Source organism: Gorilla gorilla, chromosome 2 (assembly GCF_029281585.2).
Source record: "Gorilla gorilla gorilla isolate KB3781 chromosome 2, NHGRI_mGorGor1-v2.1_pri, whole genome shotgun sequence".
Classification (NCBI taxonomy): Eukaryota; Metazoa; Chordata; class Mammalia; order Primates; family Hominidae; genus Gorilla; species Gorilla gorilla.
Genome location: NC_086017.1, coordinates 42,937,677 through 42,957,258, shown reverse-complemented (window position 1 = coordinate 42,957,258; position 19,582 = coordinate 42,937,677). Strand labels below are relative to the sequence as shown.

Sequence of the window (19,582 nt, the reverse complement as noted above, 5' to 3'; positions counted from 1 at the left end):
GGATCCAAACCAGGTTCACACTGACCTAATGAATATCGTATCATTTCATATTACGAATATTGTATCATACCTTATTACACATATCATATCACATATAATGATCTAATGCAATCATTAGGCCATTATTCCTCTGAAGTTCTTTCATTTCCAAATAATACTCCCTTTCTTTCTTTTAATACCATTGATTTGTTGGAACAACTGAATCATTGGACTTTTAAAATCTCCCACATTTTGGATTTGGCTTATTGCTTCCTTATGGTATTATTAGATTCGGGTTGAATTGTGATTTTGATTCAATAATGAGGACTACTTTCTAGATGAGACTGTACTTTGTGTTAAATCATAACATGAGAGACATAATGTCTGGCTATTCAACTTTTATTGAGGCTGAAATTGAGCAGATGGAGCACAAAAAATATGCCCAATCCTTCACACAATTTCCATCAGTGTTTCTAATGGTTTTAGCATCTATTGATGATTATAGCTTAAATCCATTTCACTAAGTGTTGGGGAAAAGGTGTTTTTCAGATGCTTTTATTCCTTCTGCATTTATTGTTATTTTGAGACAGGGTGCCTCTCTGTCACCCAGGCTGGACTGCAGTGGCCCTATCACATCTCACCATCGCCTTGACCTCCTGGGCTCGAGCAATCTTCCTGCCTCAGCCTCCTGAGTAGCTAAGACTACCGGTGCCTGCCACCACACCGGCTAATTTTGTTTGTTTATTTATTTTAAACAAGAAGTTTAAACAACAGGCTTCTTGACTTGAAGGAAAAACTATCTAGGATTCCTTTTTTTTTTAGACTAATTTATCCCTACTTAAAGACAAATTGCCCTACATTTAACAACTATTTACAACAAAGTTATAAAATTGTCCTTGGTTTTACAATGATAAATGAAAAACATTAACATTCTACAATTGAATAAAGTATGCAAGGATTTTTATGTTTTTTTTTGTTAAAACAGCAAAATAGCTTACTGAAATATAAAGATAAGAGCTGAATGAGCATGCCACTAATGAAGAAAAGGGAGTATTTTTACAGAATCGGTATTTTTCCCCATCTCATCTCCACTTGATATCAGTCAAAACGTACCATTGGCTGTTTAGTTAAAAAAAAAAAAGCAATATACTTGTTCACATTTACCAGTTACTTTATGTACAATAAAGGAATGGGGAAGGGGGAAATGAAAGAATAGAGAAAACTATACTGTAGTAGTCAGGATGTGGTGGAACCAAATTGCAGTTTTCTAATTGAGAATGTGATCTTGGTCTGTAAAGAACAGAGTTCTGGAGTGAAGTGGGAGGTTCCCTTTTTAGTAGACACCCCCTGTCTGCTGTTGGAACACATCGGTTGTATCTTCATCCTCCATTTCCAACTGAGCAGGTGTGTCTCTTTCATTGATTGGTTGCCTGTCAAATTGGAATCTGATCTGTCTCATTGACCATCCCTATCGTTCACAACAGGCTTTCATTAGTTTACTAAGTGGTGTATGCCTCTTAATCCTAAACTGCACCACAGAACCCTCCTGCCCTGCCACCTTCAAATTAATATGATCTTTGTTCTCAGTCTTGATTCCTTCCTTGGGCTTTTCATCTGCCACGGCAAGCGCCTAAGTCTCAGCTGCCGCTTCACAAAAGAGGTACCAAGACTGCACCGAATGAGCACGCAAGCAGCAACAGGAGTGGGAGAAGAAGGAGGCGGCAGCAGTGGATGAGGGAGACACTAATTTTAATTTTTTTTTTTATAGAGACAGGGTCTCGCCATGTTCCCCAGACTGGTCTTGAGCTCCTGGGCTCTAGCAATTCTCCTGCCTCGGCCTCCCAAATTGCTGGGATTACAGGCATGAGCCATTGTGTCCGGGCCCTTCTGTATTTAATTAACTGGGATCCAGTGGAGAATTTTCCATTGTCAATGTTTTGATAACCCTGAAATACAGTTTTTATGTGAAGGGGAAGTAAACTGCTTGACTCTTTCTCTGTATTTATCACTTTTCATAGTAATGAGTTGGTATTCTAGCAGTCTCCAAAAGTGACCAATGAATTTTTTCTCCCTGTATATTACGATGAACTGATAGGTGTTAATATACACGTAGTCATATTTTTAAAATTGATATATCTCTTAAGTCTCTCACACGCTCGCTCTCTCTGTCTCTCATTTTGACACTCAGATTTCTCCCCAAGAACAGTGGGAGCCTCTTCAGGTTCGTGCCTGTGCCTCACATCTAACTGGCCACCATCCTGGAATGTCCTCCTTCTGCCTCCTGCCCACCTCATTGTCACCACCGTGGGCCATAGCCACATCTCTTCTGCCTTTTTTGCCCGTTCAGGAAAAAGCCAAACATTTGAAAACACATATCTGGTCCTATCATTCTTTCATTTCAGTTGCTCTCCATGGCTCTCAGCATAAAATCCGGGCCCTTGAATCTGGACTTCAGGGCTCATTCGATCTGGCCCTGGCCTCCTCCTCTGCCTCAGCAGCTGCCATGTTTCAACTATATTGAGGCTCTGTGGCTCCTGGCCTTTAGTCCTGCCCTCTCTCCCCCAGGCCTCACATGCAGTTTTCTCCATCTGTGTCACCTTCCCCCATGGCTAACTTCGCTTCATCCTAGGCCTTGGCTCAGGCCAGTGGTTCTCAACCTTGGCTGCACGTTACATCATCTAGGCAGCTTTAAGAAATTCCAATGTCTGGGTTCCTCCCAAGACCAATTAAAACATGAATGTCTGGGGGTGAGGTCAACTTTGCTATTTTTTTTTTTTTTTTTTTTTGAGACAGAGTCTCGCGCTGTCGCCCAGGCTGGAGTGCGGTGGCACGATCTCGGCTCACTGCAAGCTCCGCCTCCCAGGTTCACACCATTCTCCTGCCTCAGCCTCCTGTGTAGCTGGGACTACAGGCACCTACCACCACGCCCGGCTAATTTTTTTTTTTTGTATTTTTAGTAGAGATGGGGTTTCACTGTGTTAGCCAGGATGGTCTCGATCTCCTGACCTTGTGATCCACCTGCCTTGGCCTCCCAAAGAACTTTGCTATTTTTAAAAGCTTGCGTAGATGATTTTGCTGTGCAGCCAAGATTGAGAAACACAGTTTGGGGTGTTTCTTCCTTTGAGAAACTTGCCCTTGCCCCTTCCCTCAACCCCGCCATGCCTGGGTTCCCTGCCATTTATTTCTGCTGCAGCATTCTGCTCTAACCCTTACTTTACCGCCTCGACCTCACTGTGTTAACCCTTGGGTTTCTTCTAGGCTAGATGGAAGTTCCATATGGATTGTGGCCACATCTGTGTGGTTCTTGTCTGTGATTACTCAGCATGTAGGAGGTGCTTGGTAATACTATATTTGTAAATGGATGGTAGGGAGATATTTAGACTAGACTTTGAGGTCATTGGAGGGTAGAGACAGTGTCCCACCATGTATGGGACAAAGGCCAGATTCCATTGTCTCCCACCATCATTTTTTCCCAGCCTTATCTCCTGCTCCTCTGAACTTTTTCACTTAGACAGGTGGATTTCAAACAGCTCTACCCTTTTCCGAATTCTGCCAGAAGTTGCTTGGCCTCCTTTCTACCTGTCTAATGAATGTTCCCACCTCATGGGCCACCTTTGAACTTAGGAAACTTGTGAGGAACACTTATTTGACACTTAGCCATGTATATACTATGAGAATGTTTTCAAGAGCATCCATTGAGACACCTGGTGTAAGAAATAATTTTTCTATTTTTGTGAGTTTAGGAGACTTTTCCTTTGAACAGAAATTAAAGCCTTATTTACTAGAAGAATAAAGTGATGTTAAATTGCCACTTGCCCTTTTAAAAATGATTCTTAGTTGTTTTTGTTTATTTAGCTTTATTGAGATGTAATTCACTTACAGTAAAGCTCTCCATTTGCCCCTATGAATTCTTCTCTGAGTTGTTTAACTTCCGCTCCCCAGTTGGATTTCAGGCATGTGTGATCTAGGACTCATGCTGCCACAGTTGCTTCCAAATACAGCTTCAAGGGCAACCCCCAAAGCCACCATGGACTATGATGCTACTGTGACTAGAGCTAGTATTGTGACCTTTGAAAGCCTAAAGATGCACAAGGAATCTGACCCATAATGGAAAGCACTAGTTAGTTGGCTTCTTAAAACCCTGGTTCTGTTGGCACCTGTGGCCTGTTGCTGCCTTATCCACCAGAGGGCAGTGTTCCACTCGGCTTAACAGTCGAACCCCCACCCCCACCACCCGTTGAGGTCTTGCCTTTCAAAATCCTAACATTTTAGCTCTTGAAGTGACCCCAAAACAGTGTTTCTTAAAATCGTGCTTGATAGAAATAAATCTTACATTGCAACCAAATATACATGCATACATATACAACTCCACATATGTATATATAACAAAAGTTTTATAAAGTAATACTTTACTATGTGTAATATACTCTTTCTTTCTCTTTCTTTCTTTCTTTTTCTTTCTTTCTTCATTCCTTCTTTCCTTCCTTCCTTCCTTCCTTCGTTCTCGTTCTTTCTTTTGACGGAGTCTCGCTCTGTCACCGGGCTGGAGTACAGTGGCATGATCTCGGCTCACCGCAACCTCCACCTCTCCGGTTCCAGCGATGCTCCTGCCCCAATCTCCTGAGTAGCTATTTTTTTTTTTTATTTTTGGTAGAGACGGGGTTTCACCATGTTGGCCAGGATGCTCTCGATCTCCTGACCTCGTGATCCACCTGCCTCAGCCTCCCAAAGTGCAGGGATTACAGGCGTGAGCCACCGCACCCAGCCTCTATTTTCTTTCTTGCCTTTTTTTTTTTTTTTTGAGACAATGTCTTGCTCTGTCACCCAGGCTGCAGTGCAGTGGCATGAACACGGTTCACTGCACTCTCAACCTTCTGGGCTCAAGCAGTCCTCCCACCTCAGCCTCCCAAGTAGCTGGGACCATAGGCGTGTGCCACCAAGCCTGCTTAATTTTTGTTTGTTTGTTTGTTTTTTTGTAGAGACGAGGCCTCGCTGAATTGCCTAGGCTGGTCTCGAACTCCTTAGCTCAAGTGATCCTCCAACCTTGGCCTCTCAAAGTGCTAGGATTATAGGCATAAGCAACGGTGCCTGCTATTCTTTGATTTTTATTTATTTTATTATTTTTTTGAGACAGAGTCTCGCTCTGTCGCCCAGGCTGGAGTGCAGTGGTGTGATCTCAGCTCACTGCAACCTCTGCTTCCCAGGTTCAAGCGATTCTCGTGTCTCAGCCTCCCAAGTAGCTGGGATTACAGACGTGCACCACCATGCCCGGCTAATTTTTGTATTTTTGGTAGAGATGGGGTTTCACCATGTTGGCCAGGCTGGTCTTGAACTCCTGACCTCATGTGATCCACCTGCCTTGGCCTCCCAAAGTTCTGGGATTACAGGTGTGAGCCATCATGCCTGGACAATTCTTTCATTTTTAAAAGATGCTTATTGCCACCAAAAATGAGTTTATTATTCACAAATCAGGTCACGGCCCACAATTTTAAAAATATTGCCTTAAATGCCTTAAAGTTCTTTTAGTCTAATATCCTGGATAGTTATGGATGAAGAGAGGTAGGGTTAGAGACGAGACTTATCCAGGTCACTGTGGGATTCAGGGCAATATCTAGGATGGGGCGTCAGGCTCTGGAGTTTTAATCCATTGCTTTTTGCCCTGTATTTTACACTTAGAATTTTCTTAATGGGTCTTGGTTATCCCAGTGACATTGTTGTTGAGGTGCATCCAGTGCTCAGGCAGGTCACAGCAACAACGGCGTGTGTGCGTGCGTGTGTGTGTGTTTGTGTGTGTGTGTGATGTTCCCCAGCCCCATGAACAGCCCAGTGGAATATCATCTCCGCCACTGATTGTCAGCTCAGTGCTGGCCTCTAGAAGCTAAGCCTTATGGAATCCTGCATGTGGATCCTCTTCGATGATTTCTCTTACCTGAGTACCCCTGGTGGACCTGGCTTAGCAATGGTTTGTATGATAGCTCAGAAAACAAGCATTAAGTCCATCAGCACATTATACAAATTAAATAGGCAGAGAGTCACTTGCTACTGTCAAAGGATCGGCTTCTGAAATGCAGAAGGTGGAAGTTCTCATGTGACCCCATCCTTGCTCTGTAGAATGCCACCCAGAGGATGTTTGAAATTGACTATAGCCGGGACTGCTTCCTCAAGGATGGCCAGCCATTTCGCTACATCTCAGGAAGCATTCACTACTCCCGTGTGCCCCGCTTCTACTGGAAGGACCGGCTGCTGAAGATGAAGATGGCTGGGCTGAACGCCATCCAGACGTAAGTAGGAGGGCATGTGGCTCTCACCTAGGCCTGAACACCCACTCTGGAGAGAGGATACAACTGTATTTCTCAGGGTGGCTATTTTATTGCTCAGAAATGGGAAATGGTCCAGTGTGATGTTCTGGGAGGGGCTTGTCATGAGCCGGACTGGCCCTTTTTCAAATAATTAACTACTTCTTCCAATCTTCAATTTTAATCGTCAGAAATCATTAAATAAATAGCTTAAAAAGGCAAAGGATGGGGGAAGCAAACAGAAGTAACAATGATTGAGCACTTACCAGATACAGGGCACTTTATACTAATGATTCCATTTCCTCGAGATAGGTATTATTGTTCCTGTTTATAGCTGGTGAAACTGAAATTTGCCCAAGGCCATATCTTTGGTCAGAGGTTCAGCTAGTATTTGAAGGGAAGGGAAGGCTTGCAGGCAGCTGAGCACAGGTATGGCTGTAGTCATACAAAAAGCTAGGTTAACAGGAGAAAAGCATAACAGATATGTAAGTTTTATCTGACATGAGAGTCTTCAGAAAAGAAGACCCAAGGAAAACTTTTTACACTTAGATTCCATGAAAGGTTCTGACCTAATGGTAGTAGACTGAAGTGGGAAACCCTCATGGCCTGCCTCAACAGATTCTTCTTGGCCTTTCTGGGTGGCATTCCTTCCTTCTGGGTATGGAGCAGGACCCCTCTGCAATGAGGGTCTAGAAGGGAGAAGGGAGAGATGACCTTTCTAGGTTTTCTGGCTTGCTTTGGGAGAGAGGGGTTCTAATTTCTGTGACCCACACTGGGGAAGATGAATTCTGGTTTGACTTGCTTCAGGGGAGAAGGAGGGGTGGGCAACAGAAGAGCAGGAGAAGGTCAGAGAAAGAAGATTTGCTTCTAAGGCCTTCCAATCTCCTTTAGTTCAAAGTACTTAGCATGCCAAGGTGCCATACTTTGGGGTATTGTTTTCTGAGCCCCAATAACAGAATAAGCCTTGTGCTTAGGTAGATTTCTGAAACCCAGTTTGGCTTTGTGGTTCTGCTGCGGTAATTGTATAACTTCAGGGTATAGAATTATCCCAATAGCTGTCTCTCTGCATCTCTTTTGCTATTGCAAAGTAACTAACTAACAGGCAAGAAAGTTGGTGTGGCTGGCTGCTCTGGCTTTTGCAGTGCCGATGTGGATTGCTGATAACTTCTCAAAGATGAAGAGTGAGAAAACCCAGAGGCAGATTCCGAAGATAGATAGTTAGGGAGAACGCACTCATTATTCTGGTTCTAAGGCCACTGGCAGAGTGAACCCAAGTTCACCTGTTTATAATTCTGACAGTGAGTTCTGGAAGACCAAGACTGTTCCAGGGAACCCTGAAATCATGGGATCACACACACGCAAAATGACACAACCCAGGGTCTTCAAAGAGAGCTTTGTGATGGTAATGGATGGCTCCATGTTTAACTTTGTATCCCATGCTGTCTGTAGGTAGACAGAGGAGCTGGTAGAAGGTTTTGTCATTTTACCTCCTGTCACATGATTCCTGACAAAATCTTTTGTCAGAGGATCTAGGGCTTGGAGTTTTTCCTACACGTACTAAAAATTATTTCTTCAAAAAATAAATATGTCTCTTACTACTTTTCAGCAAAATATTCTTATTTTTCCTAAGCCTTACATGGGCATATATAATTTTTATTTTTATTTATTAAAACAATTTTTTAGAGCTGGGGTGTTGCTCTGTCACCTGGCTGGAATGTAGTGGCTCAATCATAGTTCACTGAAACCTTAAAGTGGGCTCAGGTGATCCTCCCACCTCAGCCTCCTGAGTAGTTGGGATTACAGGCACTGCTACCACACCAGCTAATTTTTTTGTTTTACTTTGTTTTTAGAGATGAGGTCTCACTATGTTTCCCATGGTGGTCTTCAACTCCTGGCCTCAAGCGATCCTACTGCTTTGGCCTCTCAGAGTGCAGGGATTACAGAAGAGAGCTACTGTGCCCAGCTATAATTTTTATGTAATAGGAATTAGTGCTGATATAACTCTGGAGTTTTCTGTTGTTGTTGATTTTAAGAAGTGTCCCCACGAAGTTTGACTAGCTTGGGGAGCTGCTGTAAAAATTCATAACAAGGCCCCTCCCAAGAGGCTGCCAAACGGGAAGGTCTATGTGTCCTGTGGTTTATGGTTCTACACCATATCTTTCTCTACAGACAGTTTAGAAATTTATGTAGGATACTGGATTTTTGAGCTCTTTCCCCTTCCACAGAGCACCTCAATTCAATTATTTATGCAAAATATAATTATAAAAAGCTAAAAACCTGACTTACAAACAAGTATATAATGGACATATGTCAGAAATTTATTTAACTGGATAAAGAAAATGTGGTACATATACACCATGGAATACTACAAAAATCACAAAAAAGAATGAGATCATGTCCTTTACAGCAAACTGGATGCAGCTGGAGGCTATTATCCTGAGCAAACACAGGGACAGAAAACCAAATACCACATGTTCTCACTTATAAGTGGTAGCTAAACATCGAGTACATATGGACACAAAGAAGGGAACAACAGACAATGGGGCCTACTTGAGGGTGGAGGGTGGGAGGAGGGTGAATACCCCTATGGTGTACTAGGCAGATTATCTGGGTGACTAAATAATCTGTACACCAAACCCCCATGACATGCGATTTACCTGTATAACAAACCTGCACATGTACCCCTGAACCTAAAATAAAAGTTTTTAAAAATTTATTTAACTTATTACTGAGGAAACTAGCTAGATGGTAAAGCTAATTCAAAGGAGAATTTGAGGAAGGAAGGTTTACAGTCAGTCAAGAAAGGCATGTTCAAATAAAGTTATCTTTAGAGATAAAACTGGTTAGTATCATAAAGGGCAATGAATGAGAGAGTAACCTTTGGAGTTGTCTTCTCTGTATGACAATCATTTGTTTCTCTCCCAGGCAATAATCTACAAATTAATCTGTAACTTCAAAGTTCTTCCCTTAATCAATAGTAAATAGTAAGTCAAACAAAATATTTCCCCTGGAGAATGAAAGAAGCCTCAGTGGGCCCATTGGACAGTCCTCCATTATAACATGGAAAGGAAATGCAGTCACCCTTTTGCCTTATATCCAAATTCTGGATAATTTTTCTTTTCTTTTCTTTCTTTATTTTGACACAGGGTCTCACTCTGTCATCCAGTCTGGAGTGCAGTGGCACAATCACAGCTCACTGCAGCTTCAACCTCCCTAGCTTAAGCAAACCTCCACCTCAAGCCTCCAGGGTAACTGGGACCACAGGCACACACCCTGGCTAATTTTTTTGTGTTTTTTGTAGAGACAGGGTTTCACCATGTTGCCCAGGCTGGTGTCAAACTCCTGGGCTCAAGCCATCCGCCCACCGTGGCTTCCCAGAGTGCTGGGATTAGAGGCCTGAGCCACTGTGCCCAGCCTTGGATAATTTTTCTTCCAAAGCGCCTTCTCCCTCTTATCCATGTGTTAGCAATAGTCCTAATGAGGCCCTTTCCCCACCCTTCCTTCTTCTTGACTCTGCCAAGTATCCAGGAAGGGGCTGTGTGTGTCTTGGCAGGTATGTGCCCTGGAACTTTCATGAGCCCTGGCCAGGACAGTACCAGTTTTCTGAGGACCATGATGTGGAATATTTTCTTCAGCTGGCTCATGAGCTGGGACTGCTGGTTATCCTGAGGCCCGGGCCCTACATCTGTGCAGAGTGGGAAATGGTGAGTGTGGCTAGACTGGGCTCTACCTGGTGTGTGTGAGCTGGCAGGCAGCAGCTCTGGGGCAAAGGGAATTAAAGCAGACCTGCATTCCAGAGAGCATGGGGCCTGGGACTGTACCCAGCACAGGTGTCTTTTACCTTGGCAAGGTGCCCAGGCAGAGAGAAACAGGCCAGGGTCAGGGCATGGGCTCTCCTCTTGGTGGTCACTCACATAGCTCAGCTTGCTCATCTGTAAGAAGCAGTTAATGGTGTCTTCTCTATCTACCTCACAGGGTATTTGTGAAATTAAATTGAAAAATCTTTATGAAAAGGGCTTTGGTCCTTAAAACATTGCATTCATGCAGAGTGATCTTAATTGTCCTACATTCCAATTTCTAATTTCTCTGCAAGTTATAAACCAAAAAGCCCAGCTCAAATACCCCTCGTCCCTTGAAGCTTTTATTCTTTTCCATAACTACTAATAGTAATTTCTATCTCCTCTGAGCACCCTTCACGGAACGGACATTATAATGGCTTGTTTTCCCTGAACTAGGGAGGATTACCTGCTTGGCTGCTAGAGAAAGAGTCTATTCTTCTCCGCTCCTCCGATCCAGGTAGGTTGTTACAGATGTCTTGAGAAGATTTATAAAAGCTTCAGCCTAGGTGCGGTGGCTCACGCCTGTAATCCTGACACTTTGGGAGGCTGAGGCGGGTGGATTACCTGAGGTTGGGAGTTCGAGACCAGGCTGGCCAAAATGGCAAAACCTCGCCCCTACTAAAAACACAAAAAATTAGCTGGGCATGGTGGTGGGCGCCTGTAATCCCAGCTACTCAGGAGGCTGAGGCAGGAGGATTGCTTGAACCCCGGAGGCGGAAGTTGCAGTGAACTGAGATCGTATCAATGCACTATAGCCTGGGTGACAAAGCGTGACTCTGTCTCAAAACAAACAAACAAAAAAGCTTCAACAATTTATATCAAAAGGGGGAGGTATTTTGAAGGCTGTGGTACCTCTGCACAAGTACTTTTGAAAGTTTAGTGAAAGTCTGAGTGTTTATCACTGACCAGTGCATAGCAACAAACTAAACCTCTAGGAAATTAGGCTTTGAACTACTTAACCAGATCTTACTGATAAACTGGTAATTCTTTGAATTGGCATTGAACCCTGTTTGCGGTTGACCAACTGACTTCAATGCTTTCTCTTCATATTTACTTAGCATATTCCACAGCCAATGATAGCACCTCGCTAATCAAAATGACAAGTCAGGCATGGTGACTCACACTTGTAATCTCAGCACTTTGGGAGGCCAAAGTGGTGGGAGTGCTTGTGCCCAGGAGTTTGATACCAGCCTAGGTAACATAGCGAGACCGTATCTCTATAAAAAATTTAAAAATTAGCCAGGTGTGCTGGCACATGCCTGTAGTCCGGGAGGCTGAGGTGGGAGGATTGCTTGAGCCTGGGAGGTTGAGACTGCAGTGAGCCATGATTGTACCACTGCACTCCGTCCTGGGCAACAGAGAGGGACTTTGTCTCAAAAAAAGAAATAAGGTCGGGCGTAGTGGCTCATGCCTGTAATCCCAGCACTTTGGGAGGCCGAGGTGAGTGGATCACCTGAGGTCAGGAGTTCGAGACCAGCCTGACCAACATGAAGAAACCCTGTCTCTACTAAAAAATACAAAATTAGCTGAGTGTGGTGGTGCATGCCTGTAATCCCAGCTACTCGGGAGGCTGAGGCAGGAGAATTGCTTGAAGCTGGGAGGCAGAGGTTGCAGTGAGCCCAGATTGCGCCATTGCATTCCTGCCTGGGCAACAAGAGCGAAACTCTGTCTCAAGAAAAAAAAAAAAAAGAAAGAAATAAAAACAAAATGACAGTTTCTGGGATGGTGTCATTGGATTGCTTAGTAGATGCAGTGCCTTCTATTTTCTGGCCACTTTTACAGAGCAATGTGTAAATGATAGTTTTTTTCTTTGTCTTACTCCAGTACCTTCATGTTTTGCACGCTTAGCATATTATTGGTGTTTTCACTGTGGTAACTCATTTAATCTTTATGCCAACTTTATGTGGCATGTACATTTATTATTCCTATTTGACAATATAAATATATAATTTATTAGAACTTCATTTTATACAGAAAAAAAGCCTTCCTGTGACTGAGAAGAGGATACACTGTTCAGTCACTCTTTTCTTCATTCAGCAAACATTGCTTGGATATGTTTTATGCTCCAGGCTTTGTGTCCTATGGCAAGGATGGTCTTAGTCTGTTTTCTGTTGCTTGTAACAGAATACCTGAAACTGAGTAATTTATAAAGAAAAGCATTTATTTCCTACAGTTATGGAGGCCAAGAAGTTCAAGGTGGAGGGGCTGTATCTGGTGAGGGCCTTCTTGCTGGTGGGGACTCTGCAGAGTCCTGAGGGGGCACAGGGCATCACATGGTGAGAGGGCTGAGTGTCCTAGCTCAGATCTCTCTCCCTCTTCTTATAAAGCCACCAGTCCCATTCCCATGATGACCCATGAATCCATTAACCTATTAATCTATTAATCCATGAGTGGATTGATCTACTTATGAGGGCTGAGCCCTCATGACCCAACACCTCTTAAAGGCCCCACCTCTCAATACTACCACACTGGGGATTCGATTTCAACATGAGTTTCAGAGGGACAAACATTCCAACCATAGCAGATGGATACAGGCACACTGGTCCTCGTCCCCTGAGGAGCTCAGCTGAGGAGACAACTACATGCAGGACAACTTTTATGAGACTTTTACTTCAGAAGGTACTTGTCGAGTCCTGTATACCCTGATCTCTGCTGCCAGCCCTGGTGTAATAAGGCTGCACTGGTGTCTCTTTGTACTAAATCATAATTTTTTTTTTTTTTTTTGAGACAGAGTTTCACTCTTGTTGCCCAGGCTGGAGTGCAATGGTGCGATCTTGGCTCACCGCAACCTCCGCCCCCTGGGTTCAAGCAATTCTCCTGCCTCAGCCTCCCAAGTAGCTGGGATTACAGGCATGCGCCACCACGCCTGGCTAATTTTGCATTTTTAGTAGAGATGGGGTTTCTCCATGTTGGTCAGGCTGGTCTCGAACTCCCGACATCTGGTGATCTGCCTGCCTCATCCCAAAGTGCTGGGATTACAGGCGTGAGCCACCGCACCCAGCCAGAAAACTCAGAATGTTTTTAAAAAGTTTACGAATTTGTGTTGGGCCACATTCAAAGCCATCCTGGGCTGCATGTGGCTTACAGGCTGGGGTTGGACAAGCTTGTGTTAAACTTTTCTTGTTTTCCAGATTACCTGGCAGCTGTGGACAAGTGGTTGGGAGTCCTTCTGCCCAAGATGAAGCCTCTCCTCTATCAGAATGGAGGGCCAGTTATAACAGTGCAGGTAACCCTGGAGTTGAGCACGGATGGATTGGGGGAGGGGTTCCCATCCATCTACATTACATAAATGATAGAAGTGATGCAGACATGAGCCTCATAGGTCTGTTTCTTTAAGAGGTAATGCCACAGATAGTGCTTTTAGTTCAATTGCATTTGGGAAGGCATTGCCATTTTTGAATGCCTGCTATGTGGCAGGCTTTGTGCTGGGTGCCTTGTAAATGCTATTCAATTCTTCCAACTACCTTCTTTTTTCAGTGAGGAAGTTTGAAAAGGTTAAGTGACTTGGCCAAGGTCACCCAGCCAGCAGGTGGCAGAATTAGGATAGCACCCTAATTCTGTGGATCCCAGAGTTTGTCTCTCTGTTTCTTCTGCAATATTGTTTTCTGGCAGCAGGCATGCAGCGTGGACTGAAACACTTTGGTATCGGCACTGCCTTGACAGTCAGATAACCCTGGAATGGAAAAGGATGTGGTCAATTGGGGCTGGCTGTTATGTTTCCTCTCTTGCTTCCTGCCCCATTCTCCTTCTTCTATGTGTTCTTGGCTCTGCAAGGACTAATATACTGTGGGGTACATTGAACTTTAACAGTTTTTGGTGTTGGTAAAATTACTTAGGTGAAACATAAAACCATGTTCATTGGACATTGACCAAGGATGCCACGGATGGTCTTTTTTTTTTTTTTTTTTTTTGAGAGAGAGTCTCATTCCGTTGCCCAGGCTGGAGTGCAGTGGGGCAATCTCAGCTTACTGCAACCTCTGCCTTCTGAGTTCAGGCAATTCTCCCACCTCAGCCTCCCATGTAGCTGGGATTACAGGTGCATGCCACCATGCCTGGCTAATTTTTATATTTTTAGTAGAGACGGGGTTTCACCATGTTGGCCAGGCTGGTCTCAAACTCCTGACCTCAGGTGATCTGCCCTCCTTGGCCTTCCAAAGTGCTGGGATTACAGGCGTGAGCCACCGTGCCCAGCTATGACCAAGGATGCTCTTATGGAAAAGAGTAAAGGTTTTTTTTTTTTTTTTTTTTTTTTTGGAGACAGAGTCTCGCTCTGTCGCCCAGGCTGGAATGCAGTGGCACAATCTTGGCTCACTGCAACCTCTGCCTCCCAGGTTCAGGCGACCCTCCTGTGTCAGCCTCCTAAGTAGCTGGCATTACAGGCATGCACCATGATGCCTGGCTATGTTTTTGTATTTTTAGTAGAGACAGGGTTTCACCATGTTGACCAGGCTGGTCTCAAACTCCTGACCTCAGGTGATTCACCCACCTCAGCCTCCCAAAGTGATGGGATTACAGGCGTGAGCCACCGTGCCCGGCTATGACCAAGGATGCTTTTATGGAAAAGAGTAAAGTTATGTAAAAGTGGCTGCATCCTGGACATCCCAGGGATGCAAAGTGGCACTCCCTAGGGGAGTGTGGGCCAGGCTTCCTTCTTATGAACAGTACTATAGGCAGCTTGTGGGGATGGATCATAGTAGGGTGGGAGCGTGGGCACTGCCTTGCCTTTCAGGTGTAGGTGGACAGAGGTGCTGAGAGGGCTGCACTGGCCAGGGTGTCCGTTCTGAGGCTTTGTGGTGGGAGGAGATGTCTTCTTGAGAGAGGACAGGTTGCTGCTCACAGAGGGATGTGTGAGTCGCCCCACGTGCCCCTAGTTTTTACCATCTTGAGTCTGTACTGGTTAAGCTAATAGGAACCACATTTTCCTACATGAAGATATCAAGTCTGAAACTTGGGTGCGTCTTTGCTCTGCATGGCTGTGTCGTCTTCCTTTCTTCTGGCCTCAGGTGCAAACCCTCTTTTGGTGCCCTCTTTTTTTCAGTCTCTGCTTCTCCTTGAATCACTTTCAATTTCTGCTCACAACTTTTCTGCCCCTTTTGGTTTTGGAAATGCCACGAAAAGTATAATCAAGTATTAATTCTGCAAAGGAGAATGAAGTTGACTGTTGTGGAGATATTTCTTCTTGTGTCCATCCCTAGCAACCTCAGATGACTTTAACTTGACCCTGGGTCTTGCCAGGTGACTCTGTCCCCCTCCTCCTCCTCCTCTCCCCTTCCCATCTCCACATGCTTGAATCCCACTAATCATTTTTGCCCCTTGTTTACAAAATAAACAAGTATAGACATAAGAAAGCAGAAAAAACATAATTGTTACTCAAATCTCAGGAGCCATAGCAAAGCTCTTCGCATTTTGGGAGTTTCCTTGAATATTTTTTATGCCTTTTTTTTCTTCTTTCTTACAGAGTAAGTTCATTCTGTGTGACCTATTTTCTGTGTGGCTTTTTTTGCTTCATTCTTTGTCATGAGCATTTTTTCATATCGTTCAAAATTCTTTCATCATCTTTCATGGTTGTCCTACTTACCTTCTGACGCACAGTTCCTATATGTGTTCCTTCTGTCTGGAAGCCATCCCAGTTGACATATTGGCTTCCGTAGGACTTTCAGAACCGTCACTGGCGCCTCCTTTTGTGAAGCACATGTGGGAGCAGTTTCATCCCTGACACACTGTGTCTCTAGTCTCCTGGCCCTCCACGCCTCTGCCTGGTAGCCATGAGGGCACATCATGCATTTGTGCACATCACATACCCACCGAACGGCTCTGGAATGGAATAGAAGCTGATTGCTTTGATAAGAAGGAACCGGGGGATTTGTAGACAGTAATTCTTTTCGTTGTTGTTATTGTTTTTGTTTTTTGAGACAGAGTCTCGCTCTGTCACCAGGCTGAGTGCAGTGATGAGATCTCGGCTCACTGTAACCTCCACCTCCTGGGTTCAAGTGATCCTCCTGCCTCAGCCTCCTGAGTAGCTGGGACTACAGGTGTGGGCAACCACGCCAGCTAATTTTGTGTATTTTTAGTAGAGATGAGGTTTCACCATGTTGGTCAGGATGGTCTCAATCTCTTGACCTCATGATCCGCCCACCTCAGCTTCCCAAAGTGCTGGGATGAAAGCCATAAGCCACTGTGCCAGGCCTGTAAACAGTATTTCTATGTGTAAAGATTTCTGTAGAAGGGCCAAGGCTGATGGCTCAATGTCCGTAATCCCAGCACTTTGGGAGGCCGAGGCAGGAGGATCTCTTGAGCCCAGGAGTTCAAGACCAGCCTGGGCAACATAGTGAAACTCCATCTCTACAAAAAATTTAAAAATTAGCTGAGTATGCTGCCATGCACCTGTGTTCCCAGCCATTCAGGGGGCAGAGGCTGGAGGATCACTTGAGCCTGGAGGTTGGGGCTGTGGTGAGCCATGATCACACCACTCACTGCACTCCAGCCTGGGCAAGAAAGTGAGACTCTGTCTCAAAAAAATAAAGATTTCTGTAAAAGCTGATTTCTGTCTCTGTCTTAATTCATGTTGAAGGGTAGAAAATGGTGGCTTTCCTCAATTCTTGATGCTGGTTTTCTCTCTCAGTGCTCAGAGTTTGAGATGGCCAGGGAGGAGCTACGTGTTTGCAGCCAGGGTAAAAATGAGTCAGACCAGAAGGCTCAAATCCCTGTCTGAGAACATTTAGGGCCCTCAACACTGTTGTGTTACAGATACAGGAAGCCAGGTCTGTGCCTTTATTCATCGTCATGATTCAGTCAGATATGCAGATGTTTCTCTTTTGGGGGGATTAGCTGAGCCAGTGCCACCTATGATGGTTTGCATATGTGGATGTTTATCTCAGTTTCTACCTGAAAAAACTAAAGCCATTGATAATATCCAAGGTGAAAATAATTAGGAGTGGACGACCTTCCACCTACAACTTAACTTCATCCAATTAACAGGGCATTCATCATGAGGTAATAAGCCTATTTATGACTGTTTGGAAGATCAACATCTTTAAAAGTCTCTGGTGCTTAAGGAGCTTACAGAATGGAGACAGTTACTCTAAAACAAAGACCTGCAAATTATGGCTGCCACCTACATTTTTTTGTAAGTAAAAGTATATTGGAATCGCCACACTGTTTATATATCATCTGTGGCCGCTTTTGTACTATAGTGGCAGAGTTGAGTAGTTGAGATGGAGACCTCTATGGCTGCAACACCTAAAATATTTACTCTCTGGTGGTTTTTTGTTTGTTTGTTTGTTTTCTCTGTCACCCAGGCTGGAATCCAGTGGCGCAATCTCTGCTCATGGCAACCTCTGCCTCCCGGGTTCAAGCAATTCTCGCACCTGAGCCTCTCAAATAGCTGGGATTACAGGCACCTGCCATCATGCCTGGCTAATTTTTTTTGTATTTTTAGTAGAGATGGGGTTTCACCATGTTGGCCAGGCTGGTTTCAAACTCCTGACCTCAAGTGATCCACCCGCCTCAGCCTCCCAAAGTACTAGGATTACAGGCGTGAGCCACCACGCCCAGCCTGGTGTTTTATTTAAAAAGTTTGTTGACTCCTGCTCTAGAAACATCAGTGTTCCTCTGAACCTAGCCATGACTTTTTCTATGGGTTTTTCAAGCCTTTTCATTTGTGTGTCTCACCCACCCCCAGCCTTCACCCACCTTTTTTTTTCCTAATTGGTAGTAACATAGAACTTGAGTAGAGTCTTAGCTGCTAACATTTTGAGCACTTACTAGATGCCAGATCTGTGCAAAGTTCTAGTCATGTATTGACTCAGTTAATCCTCATGATAACCCATCGAGTTAGGTACACTTTACAGGTGGAGTCCCATGGGTAGGAAGTGGCAGAGCTCAGATTTGCATGTAGACAGTTGGGCCTTTGCCAGCCGTGCCCGTGACTCGAACTCTAAGCTGCCTCGCAATTGTGCTTTTCTCGCTCTCTCAAAACCTAACCAAATTATGTGTACGCATTTTTTACAAGCCTGTTTATTTTAGAGTATATGATACAATGATGATAATGGATAAATAAGACCTGGAAAAGCAAGATGATAAGAAAACCAAGGTTGGGTTGTGGCATGGGGGTGGGCGAAAGAGAACATGAGGTACAGAGGCTGTGAGACCATTTACTTGCTGGAGCTAACTTTTAAGATCTTTAGCTCTGAATTTCTTGACAGCCAGATGATAAAAAGGAGACACAGTCATGTAAGTAGCACTTATAAAGGAGGAGAAAAGAACCTTGCCAGTATTTACAAAGCTTTTCTTAGCATTTATCTAAATTATTGCAAAAGGAACTTTCATGGAACTCATCAATGGGAGTTTTCTACTCTTGTAAGCAGCAAATACTTCCTCTTCCAGGATGGTTTCATGACCAGTGAAGTCTCTGTCCTGGGCATGCGTGCTACAGTCTGTTTTACTTCTTGAACCCCAAATCTGAAAGTATTGCCAGAGGGATCCTCTCTGAGAGAAGGATCATTCATGAAACCATGTGGGAGGCAGGACTGTGCAGATAATGACGGCAGCATTTAATTCATTTTTGTCACTCACCATTCTTCTCCCACTCTCCAACTCTGCACGTGGATGAAATTGAGCTGTTGGTGATGTCAAATATGTAGGAATATCTTCTACCCATTCCCTTCCCAAGTTCAGAGCCTTTTTTTCTAGAGCTACCTCGGGCTGTCTCTCCAAGGAACCTTCCCTAACAATCTCTCCCAGGCACTCAGGCTAAGCACCTCTTTTCTGGGACTCACAGTTTCTTGTGCTTACATTTAAAGATCATGTATTCCCAGGATCACAAATATTTTTGTATTATGTGCATGTTAAAATTTTATGGTTGGGTATTTTTTAATTTTTTATAAATGAAATATAGCATACATACGTAAATGTGCAGTATGATGAATCACTATGGTGTGAACACCCACATAAACACCAACCAAGGTCAGGAGACAGCACGTGGCCAGTGCCCTAGAAGCTTCCCAGGTGTCCTTGTTGATCATACACCATTTCGTCCCACTGTCCTGATGCTTATGACCATCAGTTTTCTGCTTTTCTTTATACTTTTACCACCTATGTGTGTACTCAGACTTTATAGTTTGGTTTTGATTGTTTTGAATTTTCTCTAAAGGGGATTGTACTGTATGTATTTTTCAGTGTCATGCTTCTTTCACTTCACATTTTATTCCTAAGATTCTTTGGTGTATTGGGTAGAGCTGAAGTTCATTTGTTTTATTGCTTTAGAGCAATGTTTCTTAACCTGATTTTTTCATCATTGCTCCCAAGGATCCCTTTTAAACTTTTTTTCTAATTGCCTTCTCCCCTCCACCATGAAATTTTATTACCTGAGATATTGTATATTGGTTTATTTGCTCTGTGAGTGTGTGTGTATATATATGTTTTATATAAATAAGGAATAATTTTTTTTATCCCCAAAGCATCAATTTT

At 43.9% G+C, this 19,582-nt stretch overlaps 1 protein-coding gene and 1 pseudogene across 4 annotated transcripts in view; one reads left to right on the top strand and one right to left on the bottom strand.

Annotated features, from left to right (window-relative positions):
• The window catches only part of GLB1 (galactosidase beta 1), a 139,881-nt gene that overhangs the window by 18,973 nt on the left and 101,326 nt on the right, over window positions 1-19,582 (top strand). For 3 of the 4 annotated variants that reach the window (XM_055383408.2, XM_004033810.5, XM_063703673.1), the window contains exons 2-5: window positions 6,091-6,260; window positions 9,829-9,979; window positions 10,511-10,571; window positions 13,246-13,340. In XM_055383408.2, the coding sequence (XP_055239383.2) occupies window positions 6,091-6,260; window positions 9,829-9,979; window positions 10,511-10,571; window positions 13,246-13,340 (477 nt within the window). The remainder of the gene's footprint in view (window positions 1-6,090; window positions 6,261-9,828; window positions 9,980-10,510; window positions 10,572-13,245; window positions 13,341-19,582) is intronic. The other variant, XM_004033811.5, reaches the window with a different exon arrangement.
• LOC109026059 (small ubiquitin-related modifier 2-like) lies at window positions 1,313-2,292 on the bottom strand (annotated as a pseudogene).